Consider the following 18,327-nt stretch of genomic DNA (forward strand, 5'->3'; position numbering starts at 1 on the left):
AAAAGACGCTTAACCGAATTAATTTCGTATGCAGGAAAATATATAAATCAAGGGATTTATTTTTGCAAAACAGTAAATATTTAAATACATAAAAGTTGAATGGCCTTTTAAGAAAATTATCTAGCAGTGCTTTAAAGGGAAATAAATAGTTTGATTACTTGTATTGATTTTCATTATGGAATAGGATTAATATTTCAAATATATTTCCCACAGCGATTTGGAGGCGGTTAAAACCGCGCGCGATTTCCTGGCTTAATTGGCAGCGACAGGCGGCGCAGGCAGCAAATTGAGACGCAACAACAAATACAATCTGCAAACCCACTGACAACAACAATAACAACAACTAGGTAAGTTAAATTAAGTTAACGTCTGCAGACGCCGTCAGCAACAACAAGAAATCGCAGTCTGTCCATACGCTTATGGCGCATAAATCAAAATCAACTTGTAAATTTAATATGTCGCTGTGTGTTTTTTTCATGTTTCCACTCCTTGTTTTTTACTGTTTTTTTTTTGTGGCGCTTGCCACAGAGATCCGCCAGTGATTTATGCTGATGTGTTTTGAGCGCCAACGAATTGGCGAGAATATGGAAAAATAGTAGAAACAAAATGGGAGGAAAAAATAATCAATTGAAATGGCAGAAAAACAGCAAACAAGTTGTGAATGACGGGCTAAAAATTTAAATCCATATTTTTACGTACACTTGGGAAATATTTTGACATTTTTCTGGATATTTTATAAAGTATATTTCTTATAAAGAACTCCAAAAACTCCAAAGCATTGTTACCTTTAAGAAAACCTAATTAGTAGTCAAAGCCTGAGCATTTCTGAGCCTTAAAAACTCACACACATTTAATTGTCACACATTAAAATTAGCTGGAAATTTAGAGAGCACTTCCCCCACTCACATTTTCCATTCTTAATTCTCGAACCTGTAAACGAGGCAAAAGACACTGAGTAATGACTATTTCAGGCCCTGCCGACAGTTTGACACTTTCTGGATGTGGATCTGGGTCTCGGTCTTGGTCTTGGTCGTGGTCGTAGACTTGTGGTCTGGGGTAGGGAAACCCCCCGAATTTTCCTATGAAAGAAAACAAACATTTTCCTTTCGGATGTCTGTAGTTGCATGTGTCGAAATGAAAGCAAAATTAGGTTGCATTTATTAAAGAGCAGAGGGAAGAAGTGGAAGCCAGCTCCAAAGTCCCCAAGAGTTCCCCACCAAGTGCAAGTATGATGTATGTGGGCCTGTCTCCGTTTTGAGTGCAGCGAGCAAAATAAATGAGTTTGTCAGCCAGCAGCGACATGATTTGATAATTGGTTTTAAAAAGAAGAAATTCGAAAGCTGCACTCGCGCACAGCTGTGGGGGGGGGGGGGAGAAAAAACAGGAAATGGAATTGGATTTGGCTTTCGAGTCTTTTTTTTTGACATGGAAATGATAAGTCAACTCTTATTAGCATGTTAATAAAAGAAAATTAATTCATTTGCAGGAAAAGAGCATTTAAGAGGAGAGCGTTGACAAATGAATGCATAAAAATTGGGTATTTACCTTTAAAGATTTAAATTAAAGCTATTAAAGCATTAATGCATTTACTTGAATTAGGGATTAATGTTAAGTCTTATAAATATTAAAGTAAAGACCAATTAGTATATCTAATGCCAAATATCCTACTTTTCTCAAATACTCTTTATTGTTCTGGCCATGTTAACCTTTCTTCTTGATCTGCCCAACTTTTGGCCATTGACATTTGAGCTGCGTGTTGGGTTTTCTGCGAAAATTGGCATATAAAAGTGGCTTAAACAAAACATAATTTGCCAGAGTCCTGAGGCTGACTCACCCACCACTTACGTATCGGATCAGATCTGAAGTTTTTGGACATTGGGTGAGGCTGTGGAGAACTCAAACCTCTTACCAATATTCTCCGACTCATATTCTTCGACTCATTTCCAGGGTCGGCCGAAAGTTCGTTACGGTTATGTAAGTGACGCATACCCATAAAACTCTGCAATATGCATATAAAATGTTAAAATCAGCATAATTCCTGACACTTTGCCCAGTTTCATGATGGAATTTCCAAACAGTTAAGCCGGCCATTAGAGGGGATTAAGCAATCGGAGGGTGTGGTATTATAATTAAACGCCTCCCTCCCCGCACAAATTGAGGCTTTTCATCTAAATTCTCAATGGGCATTATGCCGTCCCCCTTGGCGCCCATAATAGACTCATTAACTTCCTCCTCATCTGCTTAAATATGCAATCTGGCTGTCTGCGGTCGCTTTGTTTCGGTTTATGTTGTCGTGTTGCATGCTGCATGTTGCATGTTGCCCATTCTCATTGCAACCCATTGCTGCTGGCGTTGGAGCGTGCATGTGCACTTGTCGTTGCCCATAAATTAAAGTCCCTATTTGTGGTGGCAAATATTCGTCGCATGCCAAAAATTTTTACAAGCGACAGCATTTTCCACATGTTGGCGGCTGAAATTGCATTTCATGGGCCTCTCTGGCCCTGGGGATCCCGGCTCGAGATTTAATTCCCTGCACATTGACAGCTGTTGCAGGGAAAATCAAGGGAGAAGTCTGGAGCCTAGGGGAGTCCTGGCAACCAAGAGATAACCCCTGGCCATGGTCAAGTTTGAGTCCAAGGCTAAGGACGAAAAGGAAGCTAAGACTGGCAGCAGCTGGGAGTAATCTGGGAAAAAACTAGACACACACAAGACGTGTATACCAGTAAGGAAAATGGGAGTCTGAACAGCACAGGGAACATGAAGAGAGAACTTGATATATATCAAATATAACTTACTAAAAATAATATCATAAATATCTTTAAATAATTCATAAAGCAGAAGGTATGCATATTCCACAGAATATAATATACCAACAGTCTTGTGTTTTAATATTAAACTTAATCATAGTATTCTTTAAGGTTTTATAGGTTTAAATAAAATATACAACTGTTTTCTCAGCTCAAATTTATTCTAGTGGAAGAATGTATTATTAACCATTAAAAAAACACAGCATTTGTCTGAAAATATGTATATAAAATACCCAAGAATCCCACTGCCCCCACTGCATTACTCACTTTCCCCTGCCATATCACTTGTTTTTTGCTCTTAACCCTGACAGCTTTTTGCCTCGCACAACGAAATTAATTAAGAGGATCCTGGCGTTACTCTGTAGGCAAGCAACGTTGGGCCAATAAATCCTTCCCGCCTGTCACAAAATTCCTTGGAGTTCCTTTTGACAACCTGGAGAAGGTAAGCGATAAGCACAAAGATGTGCAATTGTCGTTGGGGAGTGAAAAACTCCATTCGTGACGCAGACAAATTAGTGCAGTTTAAATTAGCAGGCGACTAATTTGATTACGAGCTAATGAAAAATAAGCTACCATGTTTCGGGAGATTTTAATAGACAGCAGCAGACAATTTACCTGTCCCAGAAGTCCCTGGAAGTTGGCACACAATTAAAACCCAATTCAAAATGTAAGCAGAGGGAGACATTTGCAGAAAGCATCTTGTTTATTTTACACAAATATAGAGAGAAAATTCTTAATTGCTACTGCATTTCTTTGTCAAAAAATGTGAACCCCAAATTTTGGCTGTGGGGCGACAGAGACTTTGATTGCAAAATGCAAAAGCCTCAGCCACAGGCCCTTAATGTTGAATAAATATTTTGTTAACAAACAGTAATAACTTGCTTGAAATTGGTAAATAAAGTACAGTGAAGCTCCTATAACTCATATCAACGGCCGACTTGATTTTAAGTTTATTAAAATCAGATGACTGTATCGTATAGCCGCCTCTGCCATTCTCTGTTGCTCTCTCTCTCTATGTAAATCTCTCTGCGTCTTTCTCTTTCTTTCTACCATTTTCGATATGTCTATGACTCTCTGTGTGCCCCTAGAGAAATCTCTCTTTCTCTATGTCGCTCCTAACTCTCTGCCTATCTCTGGAGATACCACTTTCTCCCACGCTCTCACTTTCTCTGCTCTCTTTACTCGGGGAGTATAAATAGAAGCACTGCCACCGAGCTGGCCTCAGTCTGTCCGCGGCCTCCCCGCTGTTTACATCTATTGTGGTAGTGATAGTGATAGTGATTGCTCTTCGACCCCAAATATCTGGATAACCAGGAAGAAGCTTCGATGATACCAAAGACACCAAGAAAACAAGGGTAGCCTCTACTTCGGTAAGTCTTAACCATGAAGTTAGTTTCCTATCTTATATTTTTTAAATTATAAAATTAGATATTGTACTTTTCTTTAAAATTCAATTTTCAAGAAATTAAATTCAAACATAAAGTTATCATACATATCTTTTAGTTCAACTTATGGACTCTTCACTGTGTAAACCCGACAGGATGATGATATTGATTCAGTCCGAATTCATTCCGAATTCCCACCCCCTTGGCCTAATTAAGTGGCAGGCAAAGATATCCCAAAAATGATTTACTATTTTCAATGCGAAAGTGCATAAAAGCTGGCCTGAGACACGAGTAAACACAGCGAGTGAGAAGCCCTAATGACCATTTTACGTACAAACACATATTCCCCATGAACCACGATACACGTGCGACTGTGGACTTGGGAAGGAGCTCATCAATCATTCGCCGCTGTGTGAAACTTTTAGCGAAAACGTTTAAACGTGACTTCCGACTTTGGGGAGACTCGCTCTGAGACCCAAGACTGAGCATTAATCGTGGTGTGCTGATGTGGCGGCTGCCCCTAAGTGAAATATTTATTACAGCCATGTATTTCTATCAATGCCCAATGCAAGGTGCCAACTATTTTGGGCCACTTCCATTCCGGTAACGATGGCTTTCTGCTGTTGCTCTTGCTGAACCCGGCATAAATCAATTATTTTTGGGATTCCGTTTAACGGTCATTCCCGCCGGCCTCTGCATTCATAAAATGCGATTACCCCATGAAATCTGTTGCATTCACATGGCCTGCACTCGTAAATTGAACGGGGAACCCTTTCCAGCGTTTCGCCAATTCGAATTTGACCTTTTTGGCTGAACTTTGTGTATGCTTATGGCATCAGACTGCGGGGTAACACGTTTACCGAAGAGCGCTTAATGTGAGTTAATACCAAAAAAATGTTGGTCTTCTTCCCATAATAAAAGGAAAAGTACTTACTTTTGGTAAGAACAGGTCATCAAAACGAGTATATATAATATGGCTGGCAAAACGTCAATAACTCCTTAAAAAATAAGGGATTTTTTGTAATATTAAGCTTAAAACAAAGGATTGAAGAGATGCACTTCGTTTTTCTGTTTAAAAATAATTGAATTTCCGAACATTATTAAACACAAGGGCGCCATCTATGGGCAACAGTGCTGCCCATTCCTAGAACTTCAATAATGCCCATAAAAGACATATTCAAAATCTCATTTTCCATAAAACATAATATTCCGAATTGATTTATAACTTTTCTAAAGATTACTAATTTTCCATTATATAAATTTAAAACTATTCAGGTGGAAACTTATTAAAAATACAAATTTCTTTATCACCAGGCATCTTGATTTATTGATTGACTTTGCACACTGCCTGGTGGCGTCTTTTATTGCGACGCTGACAGTCAGCACTGCAGTAGGACGCAGCGAAGCAGCAGTCGAACGCGGCCTCTTCCAGGCAGTGGTGGCACCAACGCTTAAGCTTCGCATCATTAAGCTTCTGCTGCATGGCGGCCAATTCGCTTTGGTACTTCTGCAGATCGTCGTGGGCCTTCAGGATTTGCTCGGTTAGATTCTGATATACTCCATTCTCCGGTTGGTTGGCTGAGCTTCCGTTCTCCCGCAGCACCACGCTACGTCGAGGCATCACACGAGTGGGCGCCGGAGATTTGCAACTGGGGGTATTCGGCAGCTTGCGTTTCTTTGCAGCTGCCGGGGTCGGCGGTCTGCCGCGCTTGCCCGGGGTTTGGGGGACGCTCGATTTAGTGCAGCGTGACAGGGCCATTTTAATGAGCTCTTCGGCTTCTGTGGAATCAGCATAGAAGCCAAAGAGAGTAGCGGAATAGCCGGACAGCATCATGTGGCACTGCAGTTCCATCAAGGCGTCGTTGAAGCCGTGCGTGTTTTTTGATTTAAAATGTAAATCAGTATCCAGATCAATGGGAATTATATCCTTTTCGGCGAGCAAAGCTCGGGAATGGTCCCCGCCAAAAAAGCGAACATCATACCTATTTGGATTGCCGCTGTAGACGCTTATGACCTGCGAGAAAGTGAATACTTATAAGTAACTTTACAGAATTAGAAGGATAGCCTTAGCTTGATACTTACCTTTGCTGGCCAGTGCGGGTAGCCTGCAGTCTTGGCAAGAACCAACTCGTGGCGCTGTGTACAGGGCTTGGCGAACCACATCTTGGACAGATTGGACTCATTGGAATATCGAAAGCAATCGACACATTTACGAATTTCCTGGATGTAGTGTGACACATCCCGGATCAGCCTCTTGGTGGGTTCGTACTCCTCGGCCTGGTGGCCAAAAAACACAGCAGTGTTGTGCTGAAAGTCAAGCAAATCGGCGTGAAACTCCATCAAGTACTTGTACTTTTCAGCCTCAATGTTCCGCTTGATGTCGGCCATTCCCAGGATATCAGTTTTGAAGAGGATACGCTTGACCAGCGCAATATCACGGTTCTTCCAGAGCTTGGCCATGTACGTGGCCACGTCTGTGCTCATCCAGCTGTGACTGTCATCCCAGACTTTGCCCAAGAGAGAGGACAACTCTTTTTTGTCCAATTGCGGCGGGTTCCGGATAGCGGCTAGCTTGAGAAGCCGACAGCGAGTGCAGTGGTCTAGCTCGCTGTTCGTATCGGTGTCCGAATTAAGACCCTCTTCGTTCTTTACAGTGGCCTTCGAACGCTGACGGACCCCCTTTTTTTCGCTGACATAGAACACGTCGTCGTCATACTCGTAGTTCTCGTGCTTGACGAAGTGCGAAGTCTGGGGTGTCGGCGCGGCTTGTTGAATGTTGCTGTTGTGATCTAAAAGAGGCTGTGGAGAGGGCGTTGGGGCCACCACCTCTGCACTTTTATCTTTGTCCTCGTCCGGCACGCTGAGAGGGAACTGAAATGGTTGATCCTTGTCAGAGGGAACCACGTAGGTGGGCTTCTCGGGGTCCTTGCGCTGGCACTCGTTGTGGAAGCAGCGATCACAGGTCACGCACGTCCTAAGCTCTCCGGGCAGATGACATTCGTAGCAGTACGGATCCTTTGCAAATTTGCGCAGCGAGTTCAGCTTCTGGCAGAACTTGAGAGTGGGGCGCCTGACCTTGGCGTCTTTATTGGTCACCAAGATGCCACGTTCGGTTGCAATCTTCACGGCCAATTTAGCCGCTTCTGGAAAAAATTGAAATCTTGGTAAGAACCAGGGATTCCATTGGACTTTATTACCTACTCACCCTTGCTCATGGCCGGCACCAGGCAGTTCTGAAGAAGGCCCACCGGCTGGGCCGAGCCCTTATTCAGCATATTCATCCATAAACGGATGGCACACGGAGGGAAATTGTCCGGCATTGCATTTGCGTTTTTAAATAGCGAATAGAGGCGAATTCTTGTCAAAAGTGCAGTTCAGTGTGACCGAAGTTTTCAAACATATCGAAATTGCAATCGACATGCCAACGGAGTCACAACGGTCACACCTTTCAGCTGGGAGCTATTCGTAAAAAAACAGAAAACCGAAACAAATCCAAAATCCAATGGCCGGACGCGAAGCCGTGAAGCGAGCCGTGCAGCAGGTGCGACCCATCCTGTCCGTGGACCGGGAGGAGGCCCGCAAGCGCGCACTGAACCTGTACAAGGCCTGGTACCGCCAGATCCCCTACATTGGTAAGTGCTCCTGGTTATGTCATCGAACTACGCATCCCGACGGGGAATAAACAATGCCTGGATCTTGCAGTCATGGACTACGACATTCCCATGACCGTGGAGCAGTGCCGGGACAAGTTGCGCGAGGAGTTCGTCAAGCACCGCAACGTGACGGACATCCGGGTGATAGACATGCTGGTAATCAAGGTGAGTGGCGGAGCGAAGATTGCGGTGGACGCAACTAACTCACCTGTGTCTTATTTTCAGGGCCAAATGGAGCTGAAGGAGTCCGTGGAGATCTGGAAGCAGAAGGGCCACATCATGCGCTACTGGAAGGAATCACAGGAACCCAAACCTACAGACTTCCTCTCAAAGTTCATCCAGGGCGTTAACTAGTTATTGAAATTTACATAGTTTAAAATACAAAATCCTCCTTCAGAGTATAAATGAAACCATGAGCATTGGGCGCGCTTCAGAAACGCTTGTTTGTTTCTTGTTTATTGAGATGATGAGTTCAAAAAAATCATGGCTTCACTGTGGTCTGATCGAACTAAATGTGTGTGGTGTATAGTGATGAATGCTTTGTCGGTTACGCGTTGTGGTTGAGGTGCTTGTAAAGTGGATACAGTCTTCTAGCTCTCGTCAGCTATTCTTCGTGTTTGTAAATTCTATGCAGGTAAATGGATCGGTCCTCAGTTCAGGGTATCAAGTCTAGCAAGTGGTCCAGGGTGCTGGAGTTGGCGAAGAGATCTGTGGTTATGTCGTCGTAGTCAACGCCCAGGCTCTTCAGTTCGGTGAAGCAGTCGTCCGTGAAGCCGGGTATCTCCAGGGAGTTGTTCGACTTATTGAATGCATCGTGTCGGTTGGTGTAGCCCTTCTTCTCGCGGAACATCTCCGCCAGCTGTTCGTCGCTCAGCTCAATGCCATGCAGCTTCTTGGAATGTTGACGGAATCTGTAAGTGTAAGAGTGATAAACTTCTGCCCTCTTTATAGATTAAAATACGTACTTGCTGCGATCGGCGAACTCGCCGGTGCAGTGCTGACACTTGTAGGGATACTCCATGTGCTCGTACTGGTGCTGACGCCATCGCGACCTCGTCGAGGCCTCAAAATTGCACACCTCGCAGCGCCAGACCTTCTGCTTCTGGTGACTCCTCTGCTCGTGCTCGCGCATCAGAGCGAAGTTCTGGAACTGGCTGCCACACGTGAGGCAGCTCACCTGCTCCTCGTTCACATGAGCTCGCTCGTAGTGCACCCGCAACTCCGCAGAGTTTACGTAGTTCAGGGTACACTTGTCGCACTGAAAGTGCCGCTCAGAGTGCCGCTTACGATGCACGGCCAGGGTGTCGGCGCTCTTGAAGCTCCTGTGACAGATCTCACACTCGTGCAACGTCTCGACAGCATGTAGCTGCTGTAGATGCAGCTCGTACTTGCGCATGCTGCTGAACTCCTGGTCGCAGAAGGTGCAGTGCACGGGATCTTTGACTTGGCAAAACCGCTGGTGGCTGTGCAGTCCTGCCTTCTGATTGAAGACCTTTTCGCAGACCTTGCAGACATACGATTCCGGTGGTGTGGTCGCAACCTGGGCCGGTGTATGCACCCGAGTATAATGCTTTCGGGCTGAGCTCTGATCTTTGAATATCCGTGCACAAGCCGGACAGTTGGCCTGCACATAGCAGTACATTTCTGTGGGCAGAAAACAAATTAGTACAGGACTTTCTAAGAACTCGATCTGTTCCTACCGAAATCTCCATCTATTTTATGGTGATCAATGAGGTGCTTTTGCATTTCAGCTCTGTCTTTCGTCTCATAACTATTGCAGGGTCGGCACTTAAAGCTTTGATCTGTAAGGAAATAAAGACAATTTTTTAATATTCAGCAAGATCTCTGTAATGCAAGTTAAGCCTACTTTTGTTCAAGCCAATTATGTCGTCCTCGGCCATGTATATCTTGTGAATACTCTTGTAATGACCTCTCAGCTGCTTGGCATCTGTGTGAGTATATTGGCATATGTTGCACTTGAGGATGGGTATATTGGCAATGGTGCCATTGGGCAAGATTTGAGTTGTAGTCCCTTTGGGAGTTGGTGGTGAATCATCACACTCCCGGGCTAGAAACAAAAAAAAAAAAAAAACGATAAAGGCCAATTGTTAGCAATATTTAAGGTTACTTTACATTTAAGCGGTTGCCCTTTGTTGGACTCCTTGGCTGGCTTCGGACTCTCTTCGTTTAGGGTCATGTATAGGGCGCGTTGTATAAGATCGCACTCCTCATCCGGCAAAGAATCTCCGTTTTTGTTATTAAATTTGTAATTGTTGTTGTTTTCACCGTTCTTGCTGCTCACTGCTTTGTTAGCAATAGCAGCCCCTCCAGGCGTAATACTGCTCTCGAAGAAGGTCTCGTTATTCTTGGCATCTGACCCGTCATTCTCGTCCTCTTCCTCCAGATCGTTGGTGTCGTACTTGACATCAAACAAGATGACTGTAAAAAGGAATGACGTATAATTTTGGATATTCCTTGGCAGTAGACAGAGTGTCCTTACCTTCATCCTCTTTGGGTGCCTTTTTGCTAGCTGCCACATCCGCATCGAGACGTGGTATCTTGGCCCCGCGCATGTAGAGGACGTTCTCCTCGATAGGTCCCGTCATTCCCTCATAGCTCGAGACGAACTGCTCGAATTCCTGGCTGAATTGGTTCCAGTGAAGAGTTTCGCTGCTGGCCTTACGCTTAAGTTCCCCCGTGGGACTCGGCAGCTTCACACTTTTTGACTCTGCGTACAGCTTGAGATTCGATTCCAGCGCCAACTCTACGAAGTGCATGGCCACCTCCAAGGCGCGACAGCAGCGCACGCAGATCTGCATGGGCCATAAGTAACCGCCGGGACTGTTTACCCGCAAATCCAGGTTGGTGCACTGCTTCAGGCTCTGGGCGTAGGTGCGGGACCTTTGCAGGTTCGGCATCGGGGCGTTCAGCTGGACGGTTTTTCTGTCCACCGACAGGCAGGCTCGGCATTTGGCCGCGTTTATCTTGTTCATGGTCACCAGCGCGGAATCCGCAACAACAGCTGTTGCGGCATCCATAAGCGCTAGTCGGTTACTCCTTGTCGTCGGATTCTATTCTCCCTTCGTTTTGTCCGTTGTGGGTTTTGCGATTCAAAAATATATATATCCCTCAAACAATGTGTATATTTATACCGCTCTTTTCTTTTGTAGCTAAAATCGTAGGACCTTGCGCGCAGTTGCCAAAAGTTCTCGAGGCCGGCTGACTAGCGGTACTCCTTGCCACGGTCACACTGTACCTTAGGGTGAGCTTTGGTACGAAATATTCAGTTGATTTTTGCCGTATGAAATAGGGATAATAATGCAAATATTAACGTTATGCTTCTTTTTTTTCTAACTAAGTTTATAAAATATTAATTTTGGAATTGTGTAGTATAGTTACTTATATATAAAAATGCAGACCCGACAAATGCCAAGGTCCACCCTGCTGAGCATCTATCGAATTCATAAATATATCGAACACACACGAACGGACACTCCCTTGAGCGGACAATGTTTCTCTAGATTCTGCAACGTTTTGTACGCCTTTGGACAAATGAACGGATTTCTGCTGACCTAAAACCATTGCTTGTCAGCTGTAATGCCACCCGATACACCCGACAAACGCAGGTGCCCCAGGAAATTGCTTACTCTAGAGGAGAAGCTGGCCGTGATCCGGACGCAGGAGGATGAAAAACTAACAGTGCGGGAACTGGCCAACAGGTAACGGCGTCGTCTTTGGTAGTATAATATATGCGTTAATTTTGAATTCCTTCAGGTTTAACATTGGAAAAACACAAGCCCACGAGATTTTGAGAAACAAAGATGCTATAAACAACGGACTGATATCCGGACACCTCAATATGAGCCAAGTGAGGAGAAATCCCCTGAGCCAGCATGGCGCCCATATTGACGAGTTAGTCTTCGACTGGTTTTCTTTGACCAGAAAAGATAATGTTCCCATATCCGGCCAGTTTGTCCGCGAAAAAGCGCGGGAGATAGCGGTACAGATGGGCTATGACGGATTTTCCGCATCCCCTGGCTGGCTCCAGAAGTGGCGAAAGAGGCACAATATTGACTACAATGAGACTGGTGATAGCCTGGATGTGCGGGAGTTTGAAGCCATCATTGTGAAGAGCGAGCCCATCTCGAACAGAGACGATGACCTCTCGTCAGTAGATCTGGTTAAGCCCATATACAGCATTGAGGAGGCAATGATGCAGCTGGCTCGCCTGAAGGAGTTCGTCAAGGACGACTTTATATCCTATCAACAGCTGGTTAGCTTGGAGAATCAGTGGAGCTGGAAGTGGAATAACTTTAAGACGGGAGTTCCCTGACCTGAGTAGTAGCCTCATATGTTTTAATAAGTATCTTGGTTTATGTTTTTTCGAATATTTATTTCTGTCACATATAGTTCAATCTCTAGTTAAAAAAAACTCTAAGGGGATAAGTGCTTCAATAACATAGCATATATATATCTGTGTATTTTAATATAAATAATCAATAGAAAAATCATTTAAAATAAGTGGACTTAAATATTCTATTAAGGACTTTGATTACAAAATACTTGATCCTCAGGCAGTCCCTTTACAGAGCCAGAGTCCTTTTGACGCCGTTACGCGCATGATACCATTTAAACTTATGTTACTTTTGGGCTGAGCAACGCAAGTCTACTCAGATTAACTTAAAACCAATAACTGCTATACAGAGTGATATATATGTATATATAGATTGTTGTCTGTATTTCGGCTAACATAATTTGAAACTTAATTAACAACCTAATGGTAAACTCCAGGACATTATATGCACTTAAACGAGGGATGAAGAACAGTACTTAGAGTATAACATACTTTGTACACTGTGCGATTACTTAGCAAGGAAGAATTCTGGGCTATTTGGAAAACTTAGGTTCCGCTGCCGAATCCGCATCCAAACGCGTCTCCTCCTTACCAACCGTTTCATCCACCTCCAAGCTCTTGCGGAGCCCCAGTTGCCCCTTACGCGTCATCATCTTTAGATCATTCGGACTTTGCGGCGGACTGTGAGTCGGGCTTTGGGGAGGGCTAGGGTCTTCTTTAATTCCGCTGAAGAGGACGGTTATCTCTTCTTCGGTTAGGCGTTTTTTGTGAATTTTTAATAGATGACTCAGAAGTCTAGATATGAAAAGAACAATTTTAAAAGTTAGACATAAAATTCAGTGGGCAGAGGTTGTGTTCAGCATCTTACCTTCCGCGTCGCAAATATGGGCGGTCGCACTCGGGACACCTGTAGGTTACCATGTTCTTGTGCAGTGACATGTGCGACTTCAGGTGCGCCACGGTCAGCAATTCCTTATTGCACACTTCGCAGATATGACGTGATTTCAGATGAGAGGCGTTCTGATGCCGCACCATATGATGCTTGAAGGCGAACATCTTCCCGCAACCATCTATCGCACACGGACCAATTAACTTCTCGCGGCAATGCTTGACCTTCATGTGCCTCTCCAGCTCCGCGTTGGTTGCGAATATTTTTGGGCAAAGCTTACACTGCGACTTTCGGTTGACGTGTCGCTTCATGTGGAACTTGAGCAATGTCAATGTGCGGTAGCTGGTACTGCAGATGGAACATTTGTGCTGGTAACCCCATCGCGAGGGCTCAGTGTTTGAATGCATTTCCATCTCGTGCTTGACTAGCTTGCCCAGCTCGTCGAAGGACTTGTTGCACAGCTTGCACATGTAGATCGAACTATGGGCCTGCCGCCTGTTGGAGCGCAGACCCTTCGTTGGAAATGGCGACATGGCTGCGGTGGTCAGTAGCTTGTCACTGCCATTGAGCAGACCGCTGCCGGACGATCCGAACTGGGGGTTGGAGGTGGGTGTCGAAACCTGTGATCGCTGCGCATCGCTGCCCATTAGATCATAGTCGAAATCAAACGGTGTGGGAGTGGGGTAAAGGTTGGATGCGGAAGGACCCGAGGCTGTTGTTGTGCTGGGCGATGCGGATGCGGAGGATATTGCCGCTGCTATGGCTGCTGTCGTTGCCGCAGTGGCTGCGTCCAATGTTACCGGATCTACATCTTCTTCTGACACTGCACAACTCTTTTTTACTGGCGCTCCTGTTGCGGTAACATCATCCTGGCTTCTTCCCAGCACTTCTAAGATCATTGTTGGTCATCAAACATAGATTTAACAATTAAAGGGGGATGCGTAGGCAGTTGGTGTCGGGCAGAGTTGAAATGGGAATTTGAGTTCATTCTTGCATGGCTATTGAGGCTCTTACCATTGCCTGCAGCAGCCGTCGTCGTCGTCATCATCATCTCGTCCTTAATAGATTCTCTATCTCCTACTGGTCCGGCTATAGAGGCAGTCGTTGTTGTGATGGTGGTGGTGGCTGACGAGGAGTGAGCTGCTTGCATCTCGATAATGGTGTCCACCATATGGCTGCGCTGCAGGTGGCGGGTGAGTGTGCCCTTGGCAGCAAACGATCGAATACAGCGCGGACACTCGAACGGCAATTCTGTGATTAGATCATGAAATATGGAATGAGTGGTTTGTTATTTAAAAGAGGTCGACTTTCGATACTTACTGCGTATAATGAAGACCTCGTTGGCATGAATGGACACTGAAATCGAAAGCACAGCGACAAATGAATACAAAATTAATGATAGTAAGCTGAAAATTTCTACAAAATAGTTCAATATGGCTTTAAATTTAAAGTTAACAACCCCTAACAGTCGCTTCTGTATATGGGGGAAAATGATATTCCTGACTTACGTCCATCATTAATGCCGTGATGGGCATTCAGATGCTTTCGCATTTCTCCATCCGCCTCGCACTCATACGGGCACTTGGCGCACATGACCATTGGACCTTCATTTAAAAGAAAATTGAATGAGTTCAATGTGCTTCTTCTTATATCAATTATGTAGCTTACTTTTGATTCCATCGAGATAGAGCTTCTCGATGTTTGTACGGGCTACCAGTACCTTATCGCCCTTGGCCTGGACCATGTCCCTGGTTGGCATTCGTTTGTGCACGGTCTTATAGTGCCTGATTAGCAGGCGCTTCATGTTGTAGAGGTTGGTGCAGAGCTCGCAGCGATAGGGGGCCAGGCCTGAAGGGAGAAAAGGGTTAGTTTATAAGCCTGTACCTCCGTATGAGTTCCCTCCAACTTACCCCGATGGACAAACATATGGTTCTCAAACTTGTATTGACTGGTGAACTTTTTGTTGCAATATATGCAGTAAGGCTTCTGCAGATGCTTCGATTGCTCATCATCAAAGTCGTCGACGTCATCATCGTCGCTGGTAAGCAGCAGATTTTGATCTGTGGCAGCATCGTTGTTGTCATTCTCATCATCATTATCCGCCTCGTCCTCTTCCTCCTCCTCCTCTCCCTCGTCTTCACCAACCGCATCGTCCTCCTCCTCGAATTCCTCAAACAGATTATCGGCATCAAAGTCCAGGCTAATATTGTTATTATCGATCACAATATCATCGCCATCCACCACGGGCATATCGTCCGCTGGTATCGTGCATATGGCAGCCACATCGGTGTTATCAATGAAATCCTGCATATCGCCAAACATTGAGATATTGGAAGTGTTGGCCGTCGAAATTGAATCAACGGGAACGGCTTCGTTCTCCTGCTCATTGCTAGGTAGAATTTTTGGAAATGGATTTTGGATATCGAATGCATTGCTGTTATTCTCGTTGGCGGACTCCATCACAGTTGTTGCCGGCGGAAGCACAGGCATGACCTGGACAGGCATTGGCATGGTCTGCACGGTCGGCACTGGCATGGTTTGGACCGGCATTTGCATGGTCTGCACCGGCACTGGCCCTGCCTGCACGGTACTGGAAGTGGTGGACGCATAAAACAGCGGAGTCGTATCCACCACCACGTTTATGTTGTTACTTGTCTGTGGGTAAAGCGTTGTTGGTGTAGTGACCACCACAGGTTGCTGCTGTACTAGAACTGGTTGCTGCACTGGTGCTTGAACTTCCACTGGAACCTGCGAATCTCCAACTAGCGGCGGATCTGCAATTCGAAGCATTAAAGAAAGTGTCAAAGAAAGCGATATAATAAATAGAAAACTAGGGAACTCAAATAAAATAATAAGCAAATCGAAAGTATAAAACTATAACTTTCTTTTCTTTTACATTCTCAAGACTCACATTTAATGGCCACCGGCAGGTCAGCGGGTTCTGGCTGCCTGCCGATCGAAGACAGCTCCTTGTTGTTGGTCTCATTGCCACCGTTGTTTGTCCAACTGGGACGCAGCTGTACTTCTGTGGGCTGGATCCCGTGGTGATTCGTGTAGTGGACCCTAAGCTGGCTGCAGGTGCGCGTCTCAAAGAGGCACATGTCGCACGAATAGACGCCAGTCTCCTCTGACCCCGGGTCGTGGCTGGTCGAACCGTTCTCATCAACCCGATGGTGTGTGGTCTTGTAGTGCTCGATGAGATCGACGCTACGCAGCGAGTAGAAGTCGCACTGATCGCAGAAGAACTTCGGCAAATCTGTTTAAAGCAAAGAGAAAGCATTGTAGTTATTGGGTTCTCACACACACACAAGGCAATTCAACTAACTGCTGTGGGTCAACTGGTGAGATTTCAGGCGTGGCATGGAGGAAAAAGTCCTGGGACATATACTGCACTTGTGCTTGTAGTTTTGGGAACCAACGGTTGGCTTTGGCTTGACTGGATTGGGAACTGCAGTGGAAATGGTGGGTTTATGTATCGCCATCATATCCTCGACGATTAGCTCGCTGACATCGATATCCATTGCATCGTCATCTGGGCCGAGGAGATTTTGCAGGCTGACGTTGACATGCGGAGGATTGGGAGGAGGTGGTGGCGGCTTCTGCGGCTTGCTGTCGTCAATGTACTCGATGACCACTCCTGGAAAATATGGTATGGAATATAATATCCACTCAAGCACTTCACATTCTGGGGAACCTACCGCCTCCGTTGATCTGTTGTAGGGATCCATCCGGCAGGACCAGATACTCCGTGCCAATGCTCACATTGTGCGCCGTGTCCATGGGCGGCAATGTTGACGTGAGGCTGTCCACACTGGTCACAGCATCACCCATGCTGGCGGCAAGGTGCTGCTCAAGATCGCGCAGTTGTTCCGAATCAATCGTGGGCTGAACGTAGTCGTCCGGTGTAAGCACCGTGGGTATAAGGAGCTCCATGTCTTCCAGCGTGCACACTGCCTTGACCTCATCCTCCTTAATGGGCGCTATCGGCATGGGACTGGCCTTAACGTGCTCCTCCGCCTGACTGGAAGGCATGGCGTGATCGAAACGATAGTGATCCAGAAGCTGCCGCTGTTTTAGCGTGGTAAAGTTGCACATCTTGCAGTGGTAAGAGATTCCGTCTACAAAAATAAATGAAATGGGAAAATGGGTTTCCCCAATCATTAAATCCAGCACATGATATGGTGGTCGCTTAAAACTGTACCTGTATGCTGCCGGAGGTGCTGCTTGAGCTCCATGCGACTATTGAAGATATCGCCGCACACCTGGCACTCTTGCCGCATGCTTTTCGGCGGCCTCGTCCTGTCCCCCGAAGTCGTCGCTGTCTGAAAGTAAACAAAGAGAAAGGCGCTGTAGGCACAATGCGTCATACCCCCGTCGCCTCCCGCCCGACACCTACCTCTCTGGGAGATGGCGATGGTTGGAAGCGCCGGCCTATAGCCCCATTGAAGCGCCTGCCCTCAGCGTTCCAAAATTTACTAGGACACAGCTTGCGACAAAGGATCTCGTGGGCACGGACTGCATTTTGCAGGAAATAGTAGGCGACCTGCAGGCTCTGGCTGCACTCTATGCAGATGTACTGCGGTAGCTCTGGCGCATTATCCGCGCGTACGCAATAGACAAGGCACCGCAGGAGCGAAATCTTATCCTCCTCGCTGGCTGGGTCCAGGCTACGCGCAACCGACACCGAATCTAGCTTAATGAACTCTGCGTCCGCTTTCAGGCAGCATCGACACGCAAACTTGTAGTTCAACTCCGTGACGCCCGGTAGACCCTCTGGGGTCGGGTTAATCCGTTTATTCAATGCCATTTTTTCATGTGTGCGCCACTCATCTGGTGGCGCCTATTCCGGCGGATGCGTTACAAATGCCGTTGCCCAATTTTGCTCGTAAAATTGGTTAAAAATGCAATTGTTTTTCTCGTGAGTCGCGTCGCGTCGAAATAGATTGAAATTAATGTGGCCGTAGGCGTTAAAACGGAATATACCGTCAGTTGGGCGGAAGTTGGCAACGCGGGGTTGCGATTAGGGTGACCAGAGTGGTAAACTATTATCGCGCAATCGTTTAATTAATTTAATTTAATTTAATTTTTTAAGAATAATAAATAAATGCTAATTGTATATAATTTTCTTATTTATAACTAAGGCAAGAGCTTATTTATGTAAGTGCTCACTTGGATAAAATTAAAACAAGTAGTAATATATGAGTTAAATAATAAAATGAGATTTTATTTTATATTTATT

The 18,327-nt window shown here is 45.5% G+C and overlaps 5 protein-coding genes across 6 annotated transcripts; 2 read left to right on the plus strand and 3 right to left on the minus strand.

The window, feature by feature from the left end:
* Window positions 1–5,491: 5,491 nt before the first annotated feature.
* On the minus strand, window positions 5,492–7,638 carry LOC110177306 (zinc finger MYND domain-containing protein 11). The gene is made up of 3 exons (XM_020943975.2): window positions 7,398–7,638; window positions 6,275–7,335; window positions 5,492–6,206 (listed from the first exon to the last, which is right to left on the minus strand). Exons 1-3 carry the CDS (start codon window positions 7,510–7,512, stop codon window positions 5,517–5,519), a joined length of 1,866 nt encoding a protein of 621 aa, XP_020799634.2. The 5' UTR covers window positions 7,513–7,638; the 3' UTR covers window positions 5,492–5,516.
* A 37-nt stretch (window positions 7,639–7,675) lies between these two features.
* On the plus strand, window positions 7,676–8,282 carry ND-B14 (NADH dehydrogenase (ubiquinone) B14 subunit). Its single transcript, XM_020943989.2, has 3 exons — window positions 7,676–7,824; window positions 7,895–8,010; window positions 8,071–8,282. The coding sequence occupies exons 1-3, from the start codon at window positions 7,695–7,697 to the stop codon at window positions 8,197–8,199; spliced, it is 375 nt and encodes a 124-aa protein (XP_020799648.2). The 5' UTR covers window positions 7,676–7,694; the 3' UTR covers window positions 8,200–8,282.
* Window positions 8,265–11,070, minus strand: LOC110177297 (uncharacterized). Its single transcript, XM_020943964.2, has 6 exons — window positions 10,346–11,070; window positions 9,979–10,284; window positions 9,713–9,913; window positions 9,546–9,647; window positions 8,811–9,489; window positions 8,265–8,756 (listed from the first exon to the last, which is right to left on the minus strand). The coding sequence occupies exons 1-6, from the start codon at window positions 10,881–10,883 to the stop codon at window positions 8,501–8,503; spliced, it is 2,082 nt and encodes a 693-aa protein (XP_020799623.2). The 5' UTR covers window positions 10,884–11,070; the 3' UTR covers window positions 8,265–8,500.
* Window positions 11,032–12,366, plus strand: cag (DNA-binding domain-containing protein cag). The gene is made up of 2 exons (XM_020943636.2): window positions 11,032–11,564; window positions 11,620–12,366. Exons 1-2 carry the CDS (start codon window positions 11,443–11,445, stop codon window positions 12,176–12,178), a joined length of 681 nt encoding a protein of 226 aa, XP_020799295.1. The 5' UTR covers window positions 11,032–11,442; the 3' UTR covers window positions 12,179–12,366.
* Window positions 12,218–18,062, minus strand: LOC110177084 (uncharacterized). Of its 2 annotated transcripts, none has more exons than XM_020943615.2 (12): window positions 17,485–18,062; window positions 17,290–17,410; window positions 16,787–17,206; window positions 16,414–16,725; window positions 16,000–16,344; window positions 14,999–15,862; window positions 14,757–14,936; window positions 14,597–14,692; window positions 14,409–14,444; window positions 14,103–14,339; window positions 13,068–13,977; window positions 12,218–12,994 (listed from the first exon to the last, which is right to left on the minus strand). In XM_020943615.2, the coding sequence occupies exons 1-12, from the start codon at window positions 17,893–17,895 to the stop codon at window positions 12,733–12,735; spliced, it is 4,194 nt and encodes a 1,397-aa protein (XP_020799274.2). In that variant the 5' UTR covers window positions 17,896–18,062; the 3' UTR covers window positions 12,218–12,732. The 2 variants fall into 2 exon arrangements, with proteins under 2 accessions (XP_020799274.2, XP_020799281.2); XM_020943622.2 differs by having other exon boundaries at window positions 13,068–13,974; window positions 17,485–18,045.
* Between the last annotated feature and the right edge of the window lie 265 nt (window positions 18,063–18,327).

This window comes from Drosophila serrata, unplaced genomic scaffold (assembly GCF_035046125.1).
Source record: "Drosophila serrata isolate PLE 108 unplaced genomic scaffold, ASM3504612v1 contig_184, whole genome shotgun sequence".
Classification (NCBI taxonomy): Eukaryota; Metazoa; Arthropoda; class Insecta; order Diptera; family Drosophilidae; genus Drosophila; species Drosophila serrata.

Excerpts from the sequence above, each read along its gene's own strand:
- LOC110177306 (XM_020943975.2), bottom strand. The coding sequence starts at position 7,512 with ATGCCGGACAATTTCCCTCCGTGTGCCATCCGTTTATGGATGAATATG. Across the intron at positions 7,336-7,397 it reads GGTGCCGGCCATGAGCAAGG|AAGCGGCTAAATTGGCCGTG; the intron begins GTGAGTAGGTAA and ends AATTTTTTCCAG. Across the intron at positions 6,207-6,274 it reads ACCCGCACTGGCCAGCAAAG|GTCATAAGCGTCTACAGCGG; the intron begins GTAAGTATCAAG and ends ACTTTCTCGCAG.
- ND-B14 (XM_020943989.2), top strand. The coding sequence starts at position 7,695 with ATGGCCGGACGCGAAGCCGTGAAGCGAGCCGTGCAGCAGGTGCGACCC. Across the intron at positions 7,825-7,894 it reads CCGCCAGATCCCCTACATTG|TCATGGACTACGACATTCCC; the intron begins GTAAGTGCTCCT and ends TGGATCTTGCAG. Across the intron at positions 8,011-8,070 it reads TAGACATGCTGGTAATCAAG|GGCCAAATGGAGCTGAAGGA; the intron begins GTGAGTGGCGGA and ends TCTTATTTTCAG.
- LOC110177297 (XM_020943964.2), bottom strand. The coding sequence starts at position 10,883 with ATGGATGCCGCAACAGCTGTTGTTGCGGATTCCGCGCTGGTGACCATG. Across the intron at positions 9,648-9,712 it reads CATAATTGGCTTGAACAAAA|ATCAAAGCTTTAAGTGCCGA; the intron begins GTAGGCTTAACT and ends ATTTCCTTACAG. Across the intron at positions 9,490-9,545 it reads TAAAATAGATGGAGATTTCG|AAATGTACTGCTATGTGCAG; the intron begins GTAGGAACAGAT and ends TTCTGCCCACAG.
- cag (XM_020943636.2), top strand. The coding sequence starts at position 11,443 with ATGCCACCCGATACACCCGACAAACGCAGGTGCCCCAGGAAATTGCTT. Across the intron at positions 11,565-11,619 it reads GTGCGGGAACTGGCCAACAG|GTTTAACATTGGAAAAACAC; the intron begins GTAACGGCGTCG and ends GAATTCCTTCAG.
- LOC110177084 (XM_020943615.2), bottom strand. The coding sequence starts at position 17,895 with ATGGCATTGAATAAACGGATTAACCCGACCCCAGAGGGTCTACCGGGC. Across the intron at positions 14,693-14,756 it reads CTATCTCGATGGAATCAAAA|GTCCAATGGTCATGTGCGCC; the intron begins GTAAGCTACATA and ends TTTTAAATGAAG. Across the intron at positions 14,445-14,596 it reads TCACGGCATTAATGATGGAC|TGTCCATTCATGCCAACGAG; the intron begins GTAAGTCAGGAA and ends TTTCGATTTCAG.